The sequence below is a fragment of the Gallinula chloropus genome (genome assembly GCF_964237585.1).
Source record: "Gallinula chloropus genome assembly, chromosome: 4".
NCBI lineage: Eukaryota > Metazoa > Chordata > Aves > Gruiformes > Rallidae > Gallinula > Gallinula chloropus.
Window position 1 is genome coordinate 16,989,803 of NC_140088.1, and position 18,105 is coordinate 17,007,907.

Below are 18,105 nucleotides of genomic sequence, written 5' to 3' on the forward strand. Positions count from 1 at the left end.
CAGCTACAAACCCAGTATTTTGCTGGTATGACTGAACAGCATAGGGAAATATTCCCTATTTAGGTCTGTCCCACGTTTCCTACTCAGCAGGCAGTAAAGGAAATAGCAAATCAGACATCAGGAAGGCAGCGAAGAAACCTCTGAGTCTAAAGGGGAATCTCCCAGCAGCGATCCCTCCAGTAAACAGGAATGTTGGGTGCCTTCCTGCCCCACAACAGCACCCACAACCCTCCCTGGCTGCAGAATGACCCAGCTGCAGGAGGCATGCGGGGACGGGGGGAGGAGGGGAGATTGTGCAATAAATTCAATCGGCACTGAAATGAGGAAGGAAATAATGTGTTAAATGATTTAATTTTCTAAATTTGCTTTGTTCCTTACAGATAGACGTAGAATCGGAGCTGATTACAGTGTCTTGTTTTGATTAATGGAGAGAGATCTGAGATGGAGACATTTCCATCAGTTTCAAAGAGTTTCTACGTCTTGTAATTCATTTTCATAGTGGGGTCAGGAATTCAAAGGACATTCATCTTTCATTCTTTATAGCTAAAAAATTATTCTCAATGATGCTAGTTTAATGCTAGTCAACTCCACTGACCTTACATTTCCTATACTTCAGTGGAATTACTCCAGATTTACACCGATGGAAGTAGGTACACTTTATCTGACATTAAATGAATTTACAAGGTTTAGGTAGTCTGTACATGCTTGTTTCACTTCTTGGGGAGTTGGGTGAAATTTATAGGTAATCAATTATTTTAGCTGTGTTTCAGCTCTACATATTCCATCAGTCAGGTTTACTGCGTAATGCAGCCAGAATTTGGAAGTTAATGGGCCAAGTGCAGTCTCAGATGCATCCTGGGGTGCTGTTGAGATCTGGTCCCCTCCCAAACAATCACTCCTTCTGCCAGTGCCTGATGAATCCCAGCACCTCTGTACTGCCGCAGGAGATTAAAGCAACATTTCTTTCATACTACCCAGTAATCTTTATGCTCAGTGGTAAAGTTAATGTACGGGATTGTCGTTCAACTCATTTCACACAGGCTGCCAAAGAGGCTTCAGAGCACAACGGGGTTCTGTCACCACCAGCCTGGAGCAGATCTGAGCCAGTCATCTAGAGGTAAAGGTATTGCACACCCATCCAGTCCCTGGTTTCAGAGGGTGTGCAGTGCAGAGAGCAATCGCTGGAGAACAAACACAATCACCATTGCTTCTAAATGAATCATTAAAAAGAATCCAGGCTTCCTGATGTTTAGCCCTGTCTTAAATACTAGAAAGCACCTCCACCCTCCAAAGCCTCTAATTCTCGGGAACTGCAACTCCCTTGAGGCTTGGTGGAAGGGGAAACGGGGGAGAAATGTATATTAGACAACTCTGTTCTTTAGTGAGTGTGTTCCTTTTAATAAGGAATGAAGACAGGCTTACAGAGCCTATTAGTTGTTCCACATACACATTCATTGGGAAGGAGAATTAGTTTCTGGCTCGCACACAGCCGCTGGGTAATACAAAGGAAAGACTCCTTTAATCTTCTGCAGCAGTATAGCGGTGTCCAGGCTTGTCAGAAGCTGCAGGAGGAGTGATGGCCTTGTTGCTGACAGCCTTCTAATTGGGTAGTAGAAAGCAGCTCTAAAGGAGGCATTTGTGCCAACAAGTGTGGCTTGACATCAAGAGAGGAAAGGAGAGGGGGGAGTACCGTGGTACTGCAGTGCTGGATGCTGTCCGAGCCTAGCAGGGCTTGGGTTTCACTGCCAGCAGAGCTTGATCATTCTGAGGTTACCCATAGCTGGTGGAAAGCTACAGCAGAGAATATGTTGTTTGACTGAAACCAGAAACGGGTGGTGGCTCTGCCAAAAAGGGCTCTCTGTGTCCTGGCAATAGGATTTGAGCTCACAAATTGGCTAGAAGATGGGAGACACTAGAGCTGCAAACACTGGAAAGCATATTCCCACCACAGGTTTGTCCACTGGTCCTCCAGTTCTTTTGCTTCATACCACAAAACCACCAGCACTTCCAGTGGTACCTGCCACATTGCTGGGATCTAGCCACTTAGATCCACCAGGACCGCTCCTGCTTCTCCAAAGACACCACAAAGCAGCAGCAGAACTGGCAGAAACATCACACTGGAAAACACAGGCAACTTTCTAATACTGTGTTGACTAAAATGTTCGCAGGAGATGCTGAATAATTTCACCCTGAGACCTCGATGGAAGTAGTCTGAGTGAAGAAGTCAACCAAGGCCAGTGGATGCATATGTGGTAGGAGTTGCTGGACCTCTGTGTCACTGTGCTTAGTTAACTCTAGAACTGAGTCAGAGGGGAATTGAAACCACAATTTAATCTGAAAACGCTCAGCCCCTGTGGCTGTAGGATGAAATGCCAGCTCTAACTATAAATAAAGGCTAAAGAACTCACTGCCTAAAATATCTGGAGAGAGCTGAGGCAAAGAGCTGCCCAGCCTCCAATGGAGGCTCTGGCCAGAGCAGAAAAGGCAGGCAAGAATGTTCTGACTTCCTCGGGCTTAGCTGTTGTTCCTGCTGGCCAGGAAGAGAAGCCACAGGTGATAATTTGAATAGGTGATGTCAGAGACCAAAAGTCCCAAAAGGGGTAAGAAAGGAGAGTGCCAGAGAAGGGTGCACTCCACAGCAATGTGCCTGTTCCTCTTCTACTGGGTGTATAACCAAACAGAGAGGGGCCCTGACTGTACTTCCAGCAGCACCAAGTCCACACAGAGCTTCTGCCAGGATCAGCAGAGAAGCAGAAATCAGCAACAGAGGGTGGTGACAGGGTGGGAAAGTACCAAATGCTCTGCCAGCAAGCCTCTCAGCATCCCAGCTCTCCTCCTTGACCATGCATGTGACTGCTCTGCCTCCTGCCAGAGCAAGGAGAGGGAACTGCTAATAGCTGTGGAGATGCTCCAGAGATGAGCCAGGCTCTTCAGAGCCATAGTCAGTGCAGAGAGCAAGGAGGCAGGACAACAGGGAGCTGCCTGCAGCTGATTTCCCCTATGGGTCTTACGCTTCAATCCAGTGAAGGCACTGGGATAACTTCAACCCTCCTAGACAAGGTCCCAAAGGGCTGTAAGGGCTATATATTTTAAAAACGGGTCAGGATGAATGAATACTCTGACAAACAGAGGAGCTTGATAGGGCCACTGAAAGACGAAGATGTAGTTACAGTGTGAGAAGACACCAGTTGTGCTGCAAACAGCCCTGTTTTCTTATTTAAATGATGCTTACCTGCAGACTAGTGCATGTGGGGAGGAAGCCAGGCAATTCATACCCATAGCATTTAGAGGTAGCTAATAATTTGGTCAACGGTTGAGTGCAGCATGTTTTACTAACACCTGTTGGTAACAGGAAATTTACCCATCCAATTTTCTCCTCTACTCCAGCCACAAAAGGAGATCACTCCAATTATTTTTCAGACAGAATTAAGGCTGATGTTTACCATTATCTCCCTGGTAACCCTCTTCTCATGACTACATTATGCAACATAATTGTAAAGCCGCCTCAGCTCACTGAGGTTCTTATTAAATGCACTCTGCTTCTTTTTTTTCCCAAGGTCAAGTTAATAATTAGGTGGCTGGTATGCCTGCAATAGAGCCTTGTTATGTAGGAAAAAACGAAACAATTTAAAGGATGCATCAGACATTCTCAAGTGAGGAAATTTCTATGGAGCATTAGAAGATCTGCTGAAGGTGGGTAGGGTGAATCTGTGCATACAAAATGACCCAACGTGCTAGTCTATGGGTGAAGTTTGGACAGACTCGCAGGATGAAGCATGTTAGATGAATTTCTACAGGGAAAGTGGGGAAACGAGTGATGAGATTTGAAGCTGAGCCTCAGCTTCTGAAATCAAGAGGTGAACTTGGCTCTTCTACACTGCAGTTTTTATTTGAGCTGGTGTGACAATAGTGAATGGACCTGTTTGTCAGTACATCTGTTTGTCAGTACGGTACATCCAGCAATGCCAGGCAAAGGTAGGGATTTGCCAGGTTGAACTTCAGAGGCTGGAAAAGGAGAACGTGGCCAGGACAAGAGAACCTGAGGCACAAAATCTTGCCCAAGTGAGTTCTCGGTGGCACAGCGGGAAGCAAAACTCATCTGTCCGATCTGCTGCCTGTTGGACCACTCTGTCTCCTTGGCGGCACCAGGACGGTCAATGTGAATGTCCTCATTAGAACTACCTCCTATTACATTTAATTTGGGAAGATTGTTTTATCGCATGTTAAAGCCCCAGAAAGAATTAAAAGCAGAAATAACAATATTACATAGGGGAACAGGAGGACTGATGCATTCCCGGAAAGATGTTAGGCTTTCTGGTAATATTCCCAGCTAGTGCCAAGGTTACTACATCTACCCAGTGAGTTTCTCAGATGATAACATGAAGTAGTGTGTCGGCTAGAGCCAGCAGTAATCTTGAAAAGTGACTTTTGTTTGGGAAACAAGCTTGGAAAGCAGCAAAAGATGAAACTACGTGACTTACAAGTCAGTGTGTCTCTGTGTGTTTACAAATACGTGCACACACACGCAAACACATTTTGATGCGCACATTACATATGCATGCATGTACAATGTGTTTTATATATAAATACATAAACACATAAATATATAGGTATACGTGCTTGCATGTATATAAATGGGGCACCTGTGTTTCTGGTTGGTCTATGACTCCCTTTGACATTTTCCCTGAGGCAACTGCTTTCCCAGTCCCCGATTGTTTTCTAATCGACAAGTCTTTGTGGGTCCCACTCAAAGCCCATTTAGGTTCGTTCCCATGTGTCTCTCCTCTGAAGTACATGGGTTGGGATGAGATACTTAATACCAAAATAAAAACTATCCCCAGCACCCTATGTGGGGTGATTCCCATGCATAAGCACAGGAGAGGGTACTTAACCATGGAAAAAGGCGAAACTTGAAAGGACTATACTGTAGAGCAGCAGCCTTATGAAAACCATGAAAGGGTAATTGGATCTGGATTGTGTGCAAGGCAGTGAGGGCTCCATGGGAGCAAGAGAAATCAATAAAAGAGAGGAAACAGGGAGGGGGACCTTTTCACATTTTTACAGTGAAATATCCCTTCATCTGACTGCCTGTAACTTACTTTTCATCATCCGTGGTGTGAGCGGCAGTCAAAGATTTCTCTCAGCTATAAACAAAGAGTTGGTTTGGGTTATTTTTCATCTTTGCTGCTCGTTGAAGAAAAGAAGGCGAAACAAAACAAACTTTGTAACTGCTCAAACTTCTTTATGCACCAGGCTTCTTATCTAATGTCTGGACCTCACAATCCTGGGGCAAACCTCACCCTGAGTGTGGTTGTTATTGTTCTGGTTTGTTTTCTTCCAGTTCAAAGGAAAGGTTAACCCCCAAAAAAGGGAAGTGCATCCTTGGTCAGGAGTCTTCAAGTTCTCTGAATCATATTTTACCAAAAGCCTCCATAGTACACTCAGGTGCATATGGACATCACTCAAGAAAAACTCCTCGTCCGTGCTATCCACTTCTATCCTCAGAAAAACTAGAAAACAGGCTAGCTAGGAGAATGATGTGAAGTCTTCAAAATGAAAAAACCTCACCCAAGAACCCCACCAAAACCAGCACTTGTGGAGACAGCACAGACCAGACCAGAAATTACTGGCTTAAAAAGACATTTCCAAATCCAGGAAAAGGAGTAACCACCTTTTTTTTTTCTTTTCTGAATTATGTAGTGACTTTCATACTATTAACATTACGTAGTGGGGCTGTGAGTAACTATTGATATGGCATTGATTTTCCAATGGCACAGTCACATGTCCTCAGCAGTAGCTGCTTTATGTTCCTTCTCAAGCATCCTGTGTTCTTTAACGGAGGCCAAGGTCCCAACTTGCTCTGCAGTCTTATGGCTGCATTGAAACAACCCAAACCAAGCCAAACTTTCTACTTCTTTAGACCAATGCCCAAAGTTCTGGTGTGCCAGAGCTTCGATCCAGTGTGCAGTGGGAAGGAGGAAGGGAGTGAAGCAGTGATTATTCTAACATCAAATGGTGGCAAAACACAGCCCAAATTACAGAAATCCTTATTCCTCTTGGCCACCTTTCATGTTAATCATGGTCCTGTCTTTTCTATCCCACAGAAAGCATTAATAGAAAATCTAGGCCACTGTCACTGAGATTTAATTCTTGCCTCTACGCAGAGACTTCAGTCTTCATAAACTGCATTTTAGGCAACCAGCATTACTGGCTATTAAGAGCAGCAACGTTAATCTTACTGAACACAGACTTCTCTAAATGAGGGTGACCTGAAATAGTTCATATAAGTTCATATAGTTCATAAGCTCTAGGGGGGAATAAAGCTAGGATATACTAGGAGCAACCTGAGACTGAGCGGTGATGGTGATGATCCTGTGACCTCAAAGGAGCAAGCTGAAAATACTCCTTGAGTCCAGTTTTCTTTGGAAACAGGCACATTGAGATGTGCCTTTAGATGACACCACTCGTAGAAACAATATAGTTTTACATCAAAAGCTCTTATTGAGAAATATATAGAAAAGTCCAACCAACTAATTGATGGCATGTTAGTCCAAGCACTGAATGCTACATACAGTTAGCAACAGCAGATTTGATCTCAGCCATGCTCCAAGAACAAGTCTGTAGTGTGATCTATATTAATAAATGTTAATTAAAACCAAAACTCGTCCCTCAGGATTTTCAATCAATGAATTGGGGTGCAGGGGGGAGGGGGAGGAGGATGGGGGGCAGGCAAGCTGCTCTAAAAAGCACTGGAAAATACAGCTTTGCAGAGAAAAGGACAATGGAAAGAAAAGCCCTCTCTAAAAATAGTGCTAGTCTTTTTGTCTCTGCGCAGGAAATGTCGGCACCACCAATTCTAGCACTGAATAACGCTTTGTCTTCGGGAACGTTATTCAGCGGGAGGCAAAAGTAAATCAACAGCCAGTTCTGCTGAGGGAAGTAAACATTTGCAGATGGGAAAATTGAGGCAGAGAAGTATTAAGGGACTTGTTCAAGGTGGGGGAAAAAAAAAAAAAAAAAGAAGTCATTCTTGATTCCTGGTCATCTCTTCTGGTGGGACACAAGAGTCCTCAGCTGGAGTTGACAAATTTCACCATCCGGAGCAAGAGTTTATCATGTGTAAACTCATAAAGGAAAACTGACTTGTCCCAGAAACGTATACACCTTTGTTCCTCAAAGGCATCAGAGGATGCAGCTCTTGGTTAGATGCTGAGGACATTCTTGCTGGGCTTTTCGCTATGAATCCAGTGGGAATGGGCACTAAATGCCAGCACAGAAATGTGAAGAAATGGTGCTTCCAGAAATACCACTGGGACAGAACACCCCCCAGCAGTTTATGGACACCCGTCACATCAGGCCAGGACACTGCAGCTTGGCAGCCTCAGTTTACCTTCTGTCACATAAGCTCCTGGAAAGACATGCTTTGGTTTTTGAAATGCAACCTGATGCACGGTGTTGTCTGCTGTCTTTGCTCCGAGGTTTGTTCAAGAGATCCTGGCAACTTTAATCATCGTGCTGCATCTTCTGATTACTCTTTGTCTAAGCAGATTGAGTTTGAGCACTGTCCCACCAAACATGGTGGAGCAACACGTTTGTGATGTTATGGACCAGCAATATGACTGCTTGCATTCACTTTTCTTAGCTTACAACCTTGCCTAGCATTTCTCCTTCACAGGAAAGAGAAATAACCAAGAAATAATCTTGCAACCTTGATTACAATTCTTTTTAGATGAGGAGACAGGTGGCATCTGCAGAACCATGGAGTGATCCCAGCACCATAGCAAGTGCTGTGCTTAAGGAGATGACATTTTTGAAAAGGATGACAACAAGGCACATACAAATTGTCCTTTTCAGCTTCTTTATTACACGCTCTTCCACTGGGTTTGTGCATAAAGCTTTCTGCAAGGCTAAGGGATTGATCTTGCAAAGCAGAGAGCACTCTTGGTCTGTCCAGCAATGCATGTGCTCAACTGTGAATATGAGAAATATCTTATCAGCTTCAGGGACAGTATCTGCTAGACCTGGGGCAGCCTGACCAAAGCAAAGCAAGGAAACACAGATATTCTAAAAGCTAAAAAAATTATGTTTTCCAATAGTTACTGGTTACTCCATATTATAAGTCCTCATGTTTATGTTATTTTTCTAAGGAAGTAAGTAATTCTGGATGTGTTCATGTTGATGGCTTTGTCCCTCACCACAACCTTTGATCCAGCTGATCTCTTACAGACAAAGGGACAGAGGTCTTAAAGACATTAATTTCCTGTAAATTTTGAAAAAATAAATAGAAGGGAGGCAGCATGCCTGTATGTCCATAGTGTATGCACAGCTGCATCATCTGAAACTAGAAAATTTGCCCGGCATTATAGAATTGTTCACATTATTCCATCAGGAGCTATTCAGAATACAAATACCCCGATCATCAGAGCAATTTTGACTCAGAGTTTATATATTATTAAACCTTGAGACACAGAGGAGAAACCAAGCTCATAGAAACATCTTTTAACATACTTGAAGTCCTTGTGCATATTTTTGATCCATCTTGAACTTTAATTTTTGATGTTTTAAGACAATACAGTTCCTAGCAGATTTATTTTTGGGGGGCGGGGGAGTGGGGGGGAGAGGGTGGGGAATGAGTAGGTGAGTTCTTGCAATGGTTTAATTATTCAGTCTTCGGGAAGGATTGGCATTTTACTTTTCTGATCACAGTGCACACACATAAGAAATTAAATAGTCATCATATAATTTGGTCCTGTCTGCAAAACCTAACAAAAGAGCCTTTTCCTTTAACAGAAGTAGGAGTGACTGTCGTACTGTAATAGCTTAAAATACATCGGAGAGAATGTTTTTCAAGAATAAGAAAGATGTGTTCTAATGACCAGTGATGGCTCTGAAGTATTGCAAGAGCTTGGTTCAAAGCCCCTTGAAATGAATAACAGTCCTTCTGCTGACGGTACTAATCTTTGAATCGAGCTCATTAATGTATTGCAGATATTATATCCCTAGCTGCCAAAAGGCTGAAAAAATTAGCGTGAGGTCATAAAAATAGACATCAAATACATATATCTTCTGGGAATTAATATAGAAGTTAAGTATTTCTATTACTATTCACTAGTGCTTTATAACAGATACTTTTTAGTGATTTTAAAGGAATTAACAGGGCAAGCAGTCTCCTCCAGAGCTCTGCCTCCAGCACCGGCCAGTATCTAATGCCACAGAGACTGGGAAATGCTATAATTGCTATAATAGTTTTCACTCTGGCACTCTAAATCAGTCCTTTCCGGGATGTGCTGTGTTGATGGAGAAGAGGAAGGGTGTTTGTGTGTGTGTGTGTGTGTGTGTGTGTGTGTGTGTGTGTGTGTGTGTGTGTGAAGAATAGAGATATTCAGTCAAGGCTTTCCCATCTTTCCCCATCTTTAGCTTCTCTGTGATTAATTACAGGTCGATACTTCGTACTCTCTGGCTTTTATAGCTCATTAACATCAAATGGTGTCAAGATATAAAATTTTGTTCTATTGCTTGCCAAGAACCAGAGGATGTCTGGAAGCAGACACCTGTAAACGTTCACTCGGGGATATAAATGCGACACAATGTAGTTGACCGATTTGAATCCTCGGCAGAAAATAACACTTTGGTTCTTTGCCCGTGGAGCTCAAAGTACCACACAAAAAGATGCGTGCGTGTGGGCATGTGCATATGTATATAAGAGGGAGAGGAAAGCGACCGTGACTGTTGCCTTGGTCCTGCATGAAGCTAAGAAACAGCCAGTAACACGGAACCAGGCACTTATTTCTTTCCAGCCCTCGGGACCATATTCAGGTTGCCTACCTACCTGAGCATCCCCTGTCCACGGAGGAAGTGTTATTAAATGCCCTTGTAGCGTGGAAATGCAACGTCAGCTCCAAGCCCTGGCTCCGGGGAGCCCCAGCTCTGTCTCTTTAAGAAACCCAGCGAGTCGTGATGCTGCTGTTTGTATTGCTAAATCCCCAGAGTCCAGTTAAGAAATGGGCAGCTGTCTCTTTAAGTGTGATTTCCTTCTATTGTATTTGAATCGTGATCAGGAAAAAGGAAATGAAACCAGAGACCCGGGGCTGAGCCACGGAGCAATCACAATAATAATGCTGCCGCTCTCCCCGCTCGCTCCACATCCACCCGGCTCCGGAGCATGGTCAGAGCTGCCCAGGCAGAGAGCCTGAGCGGAGCCCGGGGAGCTCCGGGCTGCGCCAGCGGTGGCAGCCGAGGCGGCCGCTTCCCACCCGCCGCCGGAGCCGCAGCCGCAGGAGCTGCCCCGCCGGCCGGTGCGCAGGAGGAGCGCTGCGGGGATGGGAGGTTAGATCCTGCGGGGATGGGCGGTTAGAGCTTGCGGGGATGGGAGGTTAGACCCCGAGGGGATGGGAGGTCAGACCCTACGGCGATGGGCGGTTGGGCAGACCCTGAGGGGACGGCAGGTCGGTCAGACCCTGCGGGGATGGGAAATCAGACCCAGCGGGGATGGGCGGGCGGTCAGACCCAGCGGGGATGGGCGGTTGGTCAGACCCTGCGGGGCAGCCCTGCGGAGCCAGAACCCGGCGGCGGAGCAGCAGCCCCAGCCCATATTTCTTTCTTTCTCTCTCTCTCTCTCTCTGTCTCTCTCTTTGGTGTTGCAGGAGGAAATCCTGTGAATGTCATTGGGGGGCGGAGGGGGAACTCAGCTGGTGAAAAGGCTTCGAGAGCAGACAGCCTCTGCGGGGGCAGCGGGGGCAGATCCCACCACAGGCACGCTACAAAGGAACAATCCCTGCCAATGTCATCGGCCATCGAGAGGAAAAGCCTCGATCCTTCCGAGTAAGTGGCCTCTTTTTCTCGCCGGCTCCCCCAGCACCCCCACCCCCGCCACCGTGAGCCTTTCCATGGCCACTTACCCTCCCTGCCGGGGCCACTTGACCGGCACCATCGCCACCGGCATTGTATGCCCGGCAGACCCCATCCCGGCGGCGGGGAGGGGGACGTGCCAACAGCCCCCATCGCTCCTTTCCCTCTCTCCAACCTCCCCGCCCGGCCGTGCCGGCGGAGCCGCCAGCCGCACCGAGCCGCGCCGCGGGCAGCGGACACGGAACACCGGCGGCCGGGCCGCCCCAGCCGTCCGCCTCCCCTGCTGCTCCTTGCGGTGGCCCTGGGGGGCTGGCGGTGGGGTGTAGGCCAGTGAGATCTCCCCAAGTTGTGGGAGAGACCGGTCAGGAGCAGCCAGGCGGCGGCATGCATCCCTCCCGCCCCGGGCAGGGCATTTTCCACCCGCGCCTCCGACACGGGGGTGCTGGGTACGGCTCAGGCAGAGGGGGAGCATCACGCTTTCCAAACCTGAAGGTGTTTTTCATTCGGACGGAGTCTCTCAGCCCTATCTTTGATCTGCCCAACTCGCTGTAGCCCATTATAGTGAAAGGTCAGAGCTGTTTCTGTGGGTGCCCAACTTCCACATTTTTGTAATGCAACTTTCAAGAGCTGGTGTAAACTGCTTTGGTGGGGGCAGGGTGTTATGCAAAGGGCATTTGATTGAAGGGATGTAGAAGACTAGAATTTCCCTCCCTGGGTTTCCCACTGGCTCTCCTGTCCTGATGCAGGCTTTGGGGCTGTGCTCCGCAGCTGTCCCTGCAGGCATCCCGCTGGCGAGAGGGATGGTAACAGCATAAACCCAGAGTCATTTCAGCTCTGCACATGCTAAGAACTGCAGTGACGCTTGTCTTGATAAGAGAAGAGAAAAAAATAATGCATAAAATCTCCATTTTCAGATTCCGTGTAAAGCATTGCTCTTACTAGACTTGAGTCATTCGTGGTTTGTTTCCTGTGAGATACTAAAAATGCCCTCGCTTAGAGCCCTGAGTGAACACACGGGAACTGTTTCTTTTGGGGATTTAATCAATTAGTTCCGTGTCACATCTCATGTATCACATGCTACATTTTCTCTTCTTTTATGCTGGTTTTTAAGAACCTATAATCCAAGCTCCTACGTATATGATGTCCAGGTTTCAACTATAGAGTTTTAGCAATGTTTATGTATTTACCTACCTTGTGTTCTATTGACTGAAGTCCTGGCTTAGAAATATATGGACATCCAAAAGATAATGTGTAAACCAGCAATTCTGTTCTGAGTAAACATCTGTAAAGCTGTTCTGGTGTTTAGGGCTTTCAGAGAGACCTGGATTATGACTCCTGAACACCCGCAAGATGAAATTGTTTGGGGTAGATCTGAGATAATGGATAATAAAGGATAATCATGTGCGTTTCCTTCTCTTGGAAGTCTTGTGGAACTTGTCGGAGTGGAGCCTGCACATTAGGAAAGGGAGTACGAGGCCCAAAAGAATAAACTTTGCCAAACTAGGGCTTCATCATGTACAGAGTTCCCTAGGATTTTAACAAAAACTCACCAGATGAAGAGCTGGCAGGAGAGGGACATTACGACACAACTTGCAGGGCACAGCAGTTTAAACTTAGAAGAGTGAAAACCAGAACAGAATATAATCAGATAATATCTTAGCGCTCAGCTTGCCTGAATAAAAACTGCAGGATCAGTTTCTCAGCACAGAAGTTCTTGACCAGTGGTCATCTCTCCCTGCTGAAGAAAGTAATTTTTGCTCTGAAAACCGCTGACCCAGTAAATAAGCTGTAGCAATATAATTTTTTCCCTGTTGCCTGCGGGAAACTGGGAGCAGCCTGATTCTTCTCCATCAGTGTGAGTCTCCTCTGTCCCCACCAGCTTAAGGGAGGACAGACCAACAACAGAAACAAAGTGCTGAGGTGGGGGGCTCTGTACTAGAGTGAGTACCCCATAAAGTATGAAAAAACCACTCCACCAGATACTGAGCACCTTGGTCATGATCCAGCCGAGGATAAATGTGTGAATTTGCACCTTGTCTCTAGCCACAGGTTTAAAGTTAAGCACACGCTTAAAGGATTGATCCAACAGCCTTTTTATTAACTTCCCTGAGGTTTGGATGAGGTCCTTGGTGGCAGCACTAGGTCGCTGCAAACCTTGCAGAACTGAGCTCAGGTGCCTTTCTCTTATTTTTTTTTTGCTGATCTTGAGGTTTTTTTAGCAGACCTTGTAAAAATTAAACAAAAAGGAAAAGAAGTAAAGTCCTCAGGAAAGTAGCTTTGAAGAAAGTGATCACTTTATCCCCAGGTATTACCAGAACCATCCTAGATTTCAGAGCTTTTTGGAAAGGGAAAAAAATAGGGTACATCAATAGTCAATGCTAATATCACAATAAAGACTTGGGCCTCTTCCTGTAGGGATGCGTAAACCCCAAATAATGGTTTGAGCTATGCTGGCATAGGCCCATCCCAGGGGATTCATGTCCTTAGCTGAAGGAAAAAAAAAAGCAGAAATACAGTAACATGAGTTAAAACTCTGGCTCTGTTATAAACAGCAGCAAAACTTAAACCAGTTGGGCAACAGTCCCGTCTGCTGTATTTATTCATCTCATGCTGTTCAGAGAAATGATATCCCCAGACTTGGTCTCCAAATTTACATTTCCCAATGGAAAGACAACTGCATGGAAAATCCCTCAGGTGCCTTTTCTAGTCCCTTAGCCCTTGGTGAGACAGAAATTCCCATTGCTTCCAGCAGCACTAACAGTCAAAGCTTGCGAGCTCAGTTTTGCAATTGGGGTTCATATGTTTTTGGGTTTGTGTGCAGTTTATGGTGCTGCTGGGGTTCAGTAAGTTACAGGTAAATTCAGAGGGTTTATATGTTGAGTAGGTTGCTTACAGTTGTTTTCATGTAAATCTGAACAATCTTGGTGGAAAAAAAAACCATTTTTTACGGAAAGGAAAATGTTGCTTCATGTTGTAGACATTTGAAAATGTGAAGAGCATAGTAAGAACTCCTAGAAGCTGGTGACTGTTGGCATTCATCAGGCTGCACAAATGTAACCAGCATTTCTATGAAATGGTGAATCCAGGCAGGTTTGCAATTGTACTTTTGAAAAAGTGCAATCTTTAGTTATGTAAGAATCATGTTATGGGAAAGGTATTTCTCTTAGAAGAACTGTGTGGATTGAGACACGACTGAGCAGTTCATGGTCTGTTCAGCAGAAGAAAAATGATGTATCTATACATATACAGTAATGAATACACATGGGTGATGCACAGATGGTCATGTTTATGCATTGCTCTTTGAAGAAAAATAAATTAGTTGGCAAATTTTAGGGTACTGTTACTAAGTCCTTATGTTTTAAGCTGTTGTTTGTGGGTTTTTTTAAAGCAAAGGAAGAATAAAGTCCTGCTCCCTCTGATGTTAGAAGGATAACCCATTCAGTCTGCTGGGAGAAAAAATGAGGATGTAATCCTTGTTCTAACTTGACTAACCTTGTGTTTTGTTTTTCCTTCTTCTTCTCAAGTGGATGCTTTCAGAGCCCATTTTCCTTCCCCAATGATTCTTTCATTCCCTCAGGGAGCCAGTGGATGAAGTCCTCCAAATCCCCCCTTCACTGCTAACATGTGGCGGTTGCCAGCAGAACATCGGGGACCGCTATTTCCTGAAAGCCATCGATCAGTACTGGCACGAAGACTGCCTCAGCTGCGACCTGTGCGGCTGCAGGCTCGGGGAAGTGGGGAGACGGTTGTACTACAAACTGGGCAGAAAACTCTGCAGAAGAGACTATCTCAGGTACACAACCCACTACCCTTGACCCCCTTCTTTCTATCATTTCAGCTTTGCTTAGATGTCTCATTGGTATAGCTACTGAGCAAGGATCCATAAAGAATCTGCTTATGATTACTCTTCAGAGTAAAGCCCGACAGCACTCACAGTTGTAATGCTGGTGACGAATTTCAGCAAGCTCCCCCTGAGCTGACAATGAACCCATTCCCCTAAATGGTTTTCAGTAGCTCTGTGCTTCTCCAAGCATTGCCTTGGAGCTGAAAGGTATCTAAATGCAGTGTGCCAAGATCGACAACTGATGAAAGATCATTAGTTCTCTCATTTAAGAACACGGTATCCAAGGTAACTGAATTCAATTCATTTTCCTCATGCAGTATTATCAGCTCTATAAGAGATGCTTGATTCCTCTAGGCAGCAGGGCTGCTTGGTGTCTGGAGTCACGGCCTTTTATACACCAATTGATCCCTGTCTTTTTCTGCATCGCTGGTAAAGTTATCTGGGACACTTCAAGCAGAAAGCGGCAATGTGCCGAATGTTTGTTGCAAAGCTGCAGCCAGTACAGGAAAATTTGATGGTGCTAATTTGGATCCAGAGGGTTTCTTGTGTTCTTAAGTCTGGTCCTGAATAGACAAGAACTGACTCATTTTGCTGAATCGGATCCTACAAATGCACTTGCTACAGGTATTTTTCTTTAACATCTCCCTGCCCATCTGTTTTGTCAAAATGTGTAAGTAGAAGAATTAAATTGAGGTTAAGATATTTCACAAAAAATTATTACAAAGGGTCTTTACATTCTGGATTACAATCCAAGTGTACCAATCGTTGCAGCGCTGGTTCTGTACCATTTCTTCTAATGACTTCCTAAACGTGTGAGGAGGCCTGTGGGACAGAATAATAGTAGTTGGTATTTTTTCAGCTACCTTACTGCAGGCTAATTTACCTGCCACTAAAAACTAACCCAAAATCTTGGTGAAGTTCCTAATTATGGTGTCCCTGAGCTTTACTCATGGGAATTGTGCTAAGCAGAAACTGAGAACTGACTTCTGCTGATGGGACCATTTGTAAATACTCTGCATGCACAACAGTCCAGGAGCGTCCAGTGTTAATCACGCTTCCCAAACACTTTTTGTCTTAAAATGTAAGCAACAGAATAATTTGTGTATTTTCTTGCAGTAAAAGCCAAAGTTTTTATTTATTTAATAATGCAACATATAATATCTTCCCTTGTTAATGAAATATTTTGCAACCTTTGTGTAACCTTAGTAGTACTTCCCTCGGGCAGAAGTAAACACTGACATCTCCTGGTAGATAGAAGAAATTATGTCTTTTCCCCCTAAAGGTCTCTTAATTTAGTGGGCATCCTTTTCCTCGTTCAGAAGCTGATATGAAGCAGGCACAGCATGTGGAAGAGAAGTGTAGGAGGTGGATATAAACTCTTTCCAGAATGAGTATGGAGGCTTAGAAGTCAAACTCAATAGGTGTATACGGTGAACAAACAATACAAGAAACAAGCAATTTCTCCCTCCTTTTAAGAAAAAAAACCAACCAGAAAACATTCCTGCTTATGACTTAAAGATCTGACTAACAAAGTCTGTAGCCAGCATTCTGCATGTATGGTTGCTGACCACACAAAGCTGAGTATGTCGTACTGCTCCAGCTGAACAGTAGTACATGCTGTGAGGGAAATATGTATGAATCTAGCACATTCATTGCAGGCTCTTTTTAATAGACAATACTGTCATGATCTCAGCAGGATTTCTTGATGTGGAATAAAGAGCAGTCCAGATCATAAAGTTGTTTGGGCTAGTGTAAGTATCAGGAAGGTCTTAGCATGTATTAATCTCAAATCCAACAGGAATGACTTCATGGATATAGAAACATTTCAGTTTAAAAGAACCTCCAATGTGGAGGCAACAAGAAAAGAAAGGGAGTCTTAGACCATGGCTTGTGTCAACTCCTTTTTGTAAACTACAATAGCAATAGTTGAAGATAGGAAAAAAATATCAATGGAAAGGTAATTTCTATTGATCACAGAAGTGGAAGTATTAGCATGGCACAACTTTATGCTGTGATCTGGAGAACCTTTACTCCTCCTGAAGCTGCTTGGCAATTCTGGATAAGGTCATTAATCAGAGAAGTCAATTATATTGAAAATAGGTGAGGGCCTTGGACTTTCTACTTCCAGTTTTTTGGTTTTGCAAAGTTCTGCTCAGCAGCTTTCTGTGTGACCTCTATATAGCTTGGCAATACTACGACTAGTGGATCAAGGCACTGATGTTGTGTTCTTGTTTTGAGTTGTTTTTTCCCATCTCCCCAGAAAAGGAACTACTTCTCACTTCTCTGCTGTTGTTCTTTTAGGCTCTTTGGCCAAGATGGCCTCTGCGCCTCCTGCGACAAGCGAATCCGAGCTTATGAGATGACCATGAGGGTGAAGGACAAAGTGTATCACCTTGAATGCTTCAAATGTGCTGCCTGCCAGAAACATTTCTGTGTTGGGGACAGATACCTTCTCATCAACTCGGATATAGTATGTGAACAGGACATCTACGAGTGGACTAAAATAAACGGGATGATCTAGCAAAGGCATGCCTCATAGTTTATAAGAGACATCTCATGGGTGACACCAATGCATAGCTGCAGTGAGGAGATCATCACCTGAGCTATGGGCTTTGTCTAAAATGGGGGGAAAATACCATGGAGTTGGCCCTTTGCTGGCAGTGCTAAGTAGAATCTAAACTACACATAGGTGAAGAAGGGAGACCGAAGCAATAGTAGATAGACTGACTTCTGTTAACAAAGGTGTATGGACAATAACTGACATCGGCCATGTAGGCGAGAGTTGGGGAACAAACACAACGCGACAATGAATTCTCATAACTGGAAAAAGAGTAGGGACTTCTCTAAAGAGATGTTATATGACTTTGTCACCTGCAGACTAGGATTGTGCAATTGAATTTTCGTCTTGTTTTAGTTAACTGAGCTTAGACGACAGCTCCTAATGTAGACATGAGGAAGAATACTGGAAGAAAAGGGCCATTGCTTACATGGTCATTCTATACGGCCTTACATTTCGGGTAGGAGAGAAAGTGGGAAAAGGGTGGAGGTTATTTTTGCATGGATTTTTTTTTTTTTTCCTTTGAGAATGACCAGTGCATCCTCTAGACCCAAACTCTTCTTTAAAAATATCCTGCTGAATAGTTGTTTTTGGACACTGCTGTTTCAAGATGAGATGTTCCACAGATCATTTCTATACAAATATAAATCTAAAGAGTTGTTCAACTATTTTATTAACTTAGATTATATCGATAAAATATTTGTTGTGTGTAGTAAGACTCTGCAGCTTTAATAAAAATAACAGAAGATTTGAGTGTTGTTATTTTTTTCTTGTTTTTCTTTTTTGAGTTAGCCTGATTTTTTTGTTTTGATTTTTTTTTGTAGCAGGGTTTCTATACTTTGTCTATGGCTAATGC

The 18,105-nt window shown here is 44.4% G+C and overlaps 1 protein-coding gene across 1 annotated transcript; it reads left to right on the forward strand.

Annotated features, from left to right (window-relative positions):
* The first annotated feature begins 10,704 nt into the window (after positions 1 to 10,704).
* Positions 10,705 to 17,994, forward strand: LMO2 (LIM domain only 2). The gene is made up of 3 exons (XM_084263354.1): positions 10,705 to 10,821; positions 14,426 to 14,641; positions 16,994 to 17,994. Exons 1-3 carry the CDS (start codon positions 10,781 to 10,783, stop codon positions 17,211 to 17,213), a joined length of 477 nt encoding a protein of 158 aa, XP_084119480.1. The 5' UTR covers positions 10,705 to 10,780; the 3' UTR covers positions 17,214 to 17,994.
* Positions 17,995 to 18,105: the final 111 nt, after the last annotated feature.

Excerpts from the sequence above, each read along its gene's own strand:
- LMO2 (XM_084263354.1), top strand. The coding sequence starts at position 10,781 with ATGTCATCGGCCATCGAGAGGAAAAGCCTCGATCCTTCCGA. Across the intron at positions 10,822-14,425 it reads AAAAGCCTCGATCCTTCCGA|GGAGCCAGTGGATGAAGTCC; the intron begins GTAAGTGGCCTC and ends TCATTCCCTCAG. Across the intron at positions 14,642-16,993 it reads TGCAGAAGAGACTATCTCAG|GCTCTTTGGCCAAGATGGCC; the intron begins GTACACAACCCA and ends TTGTTCTTTTAG.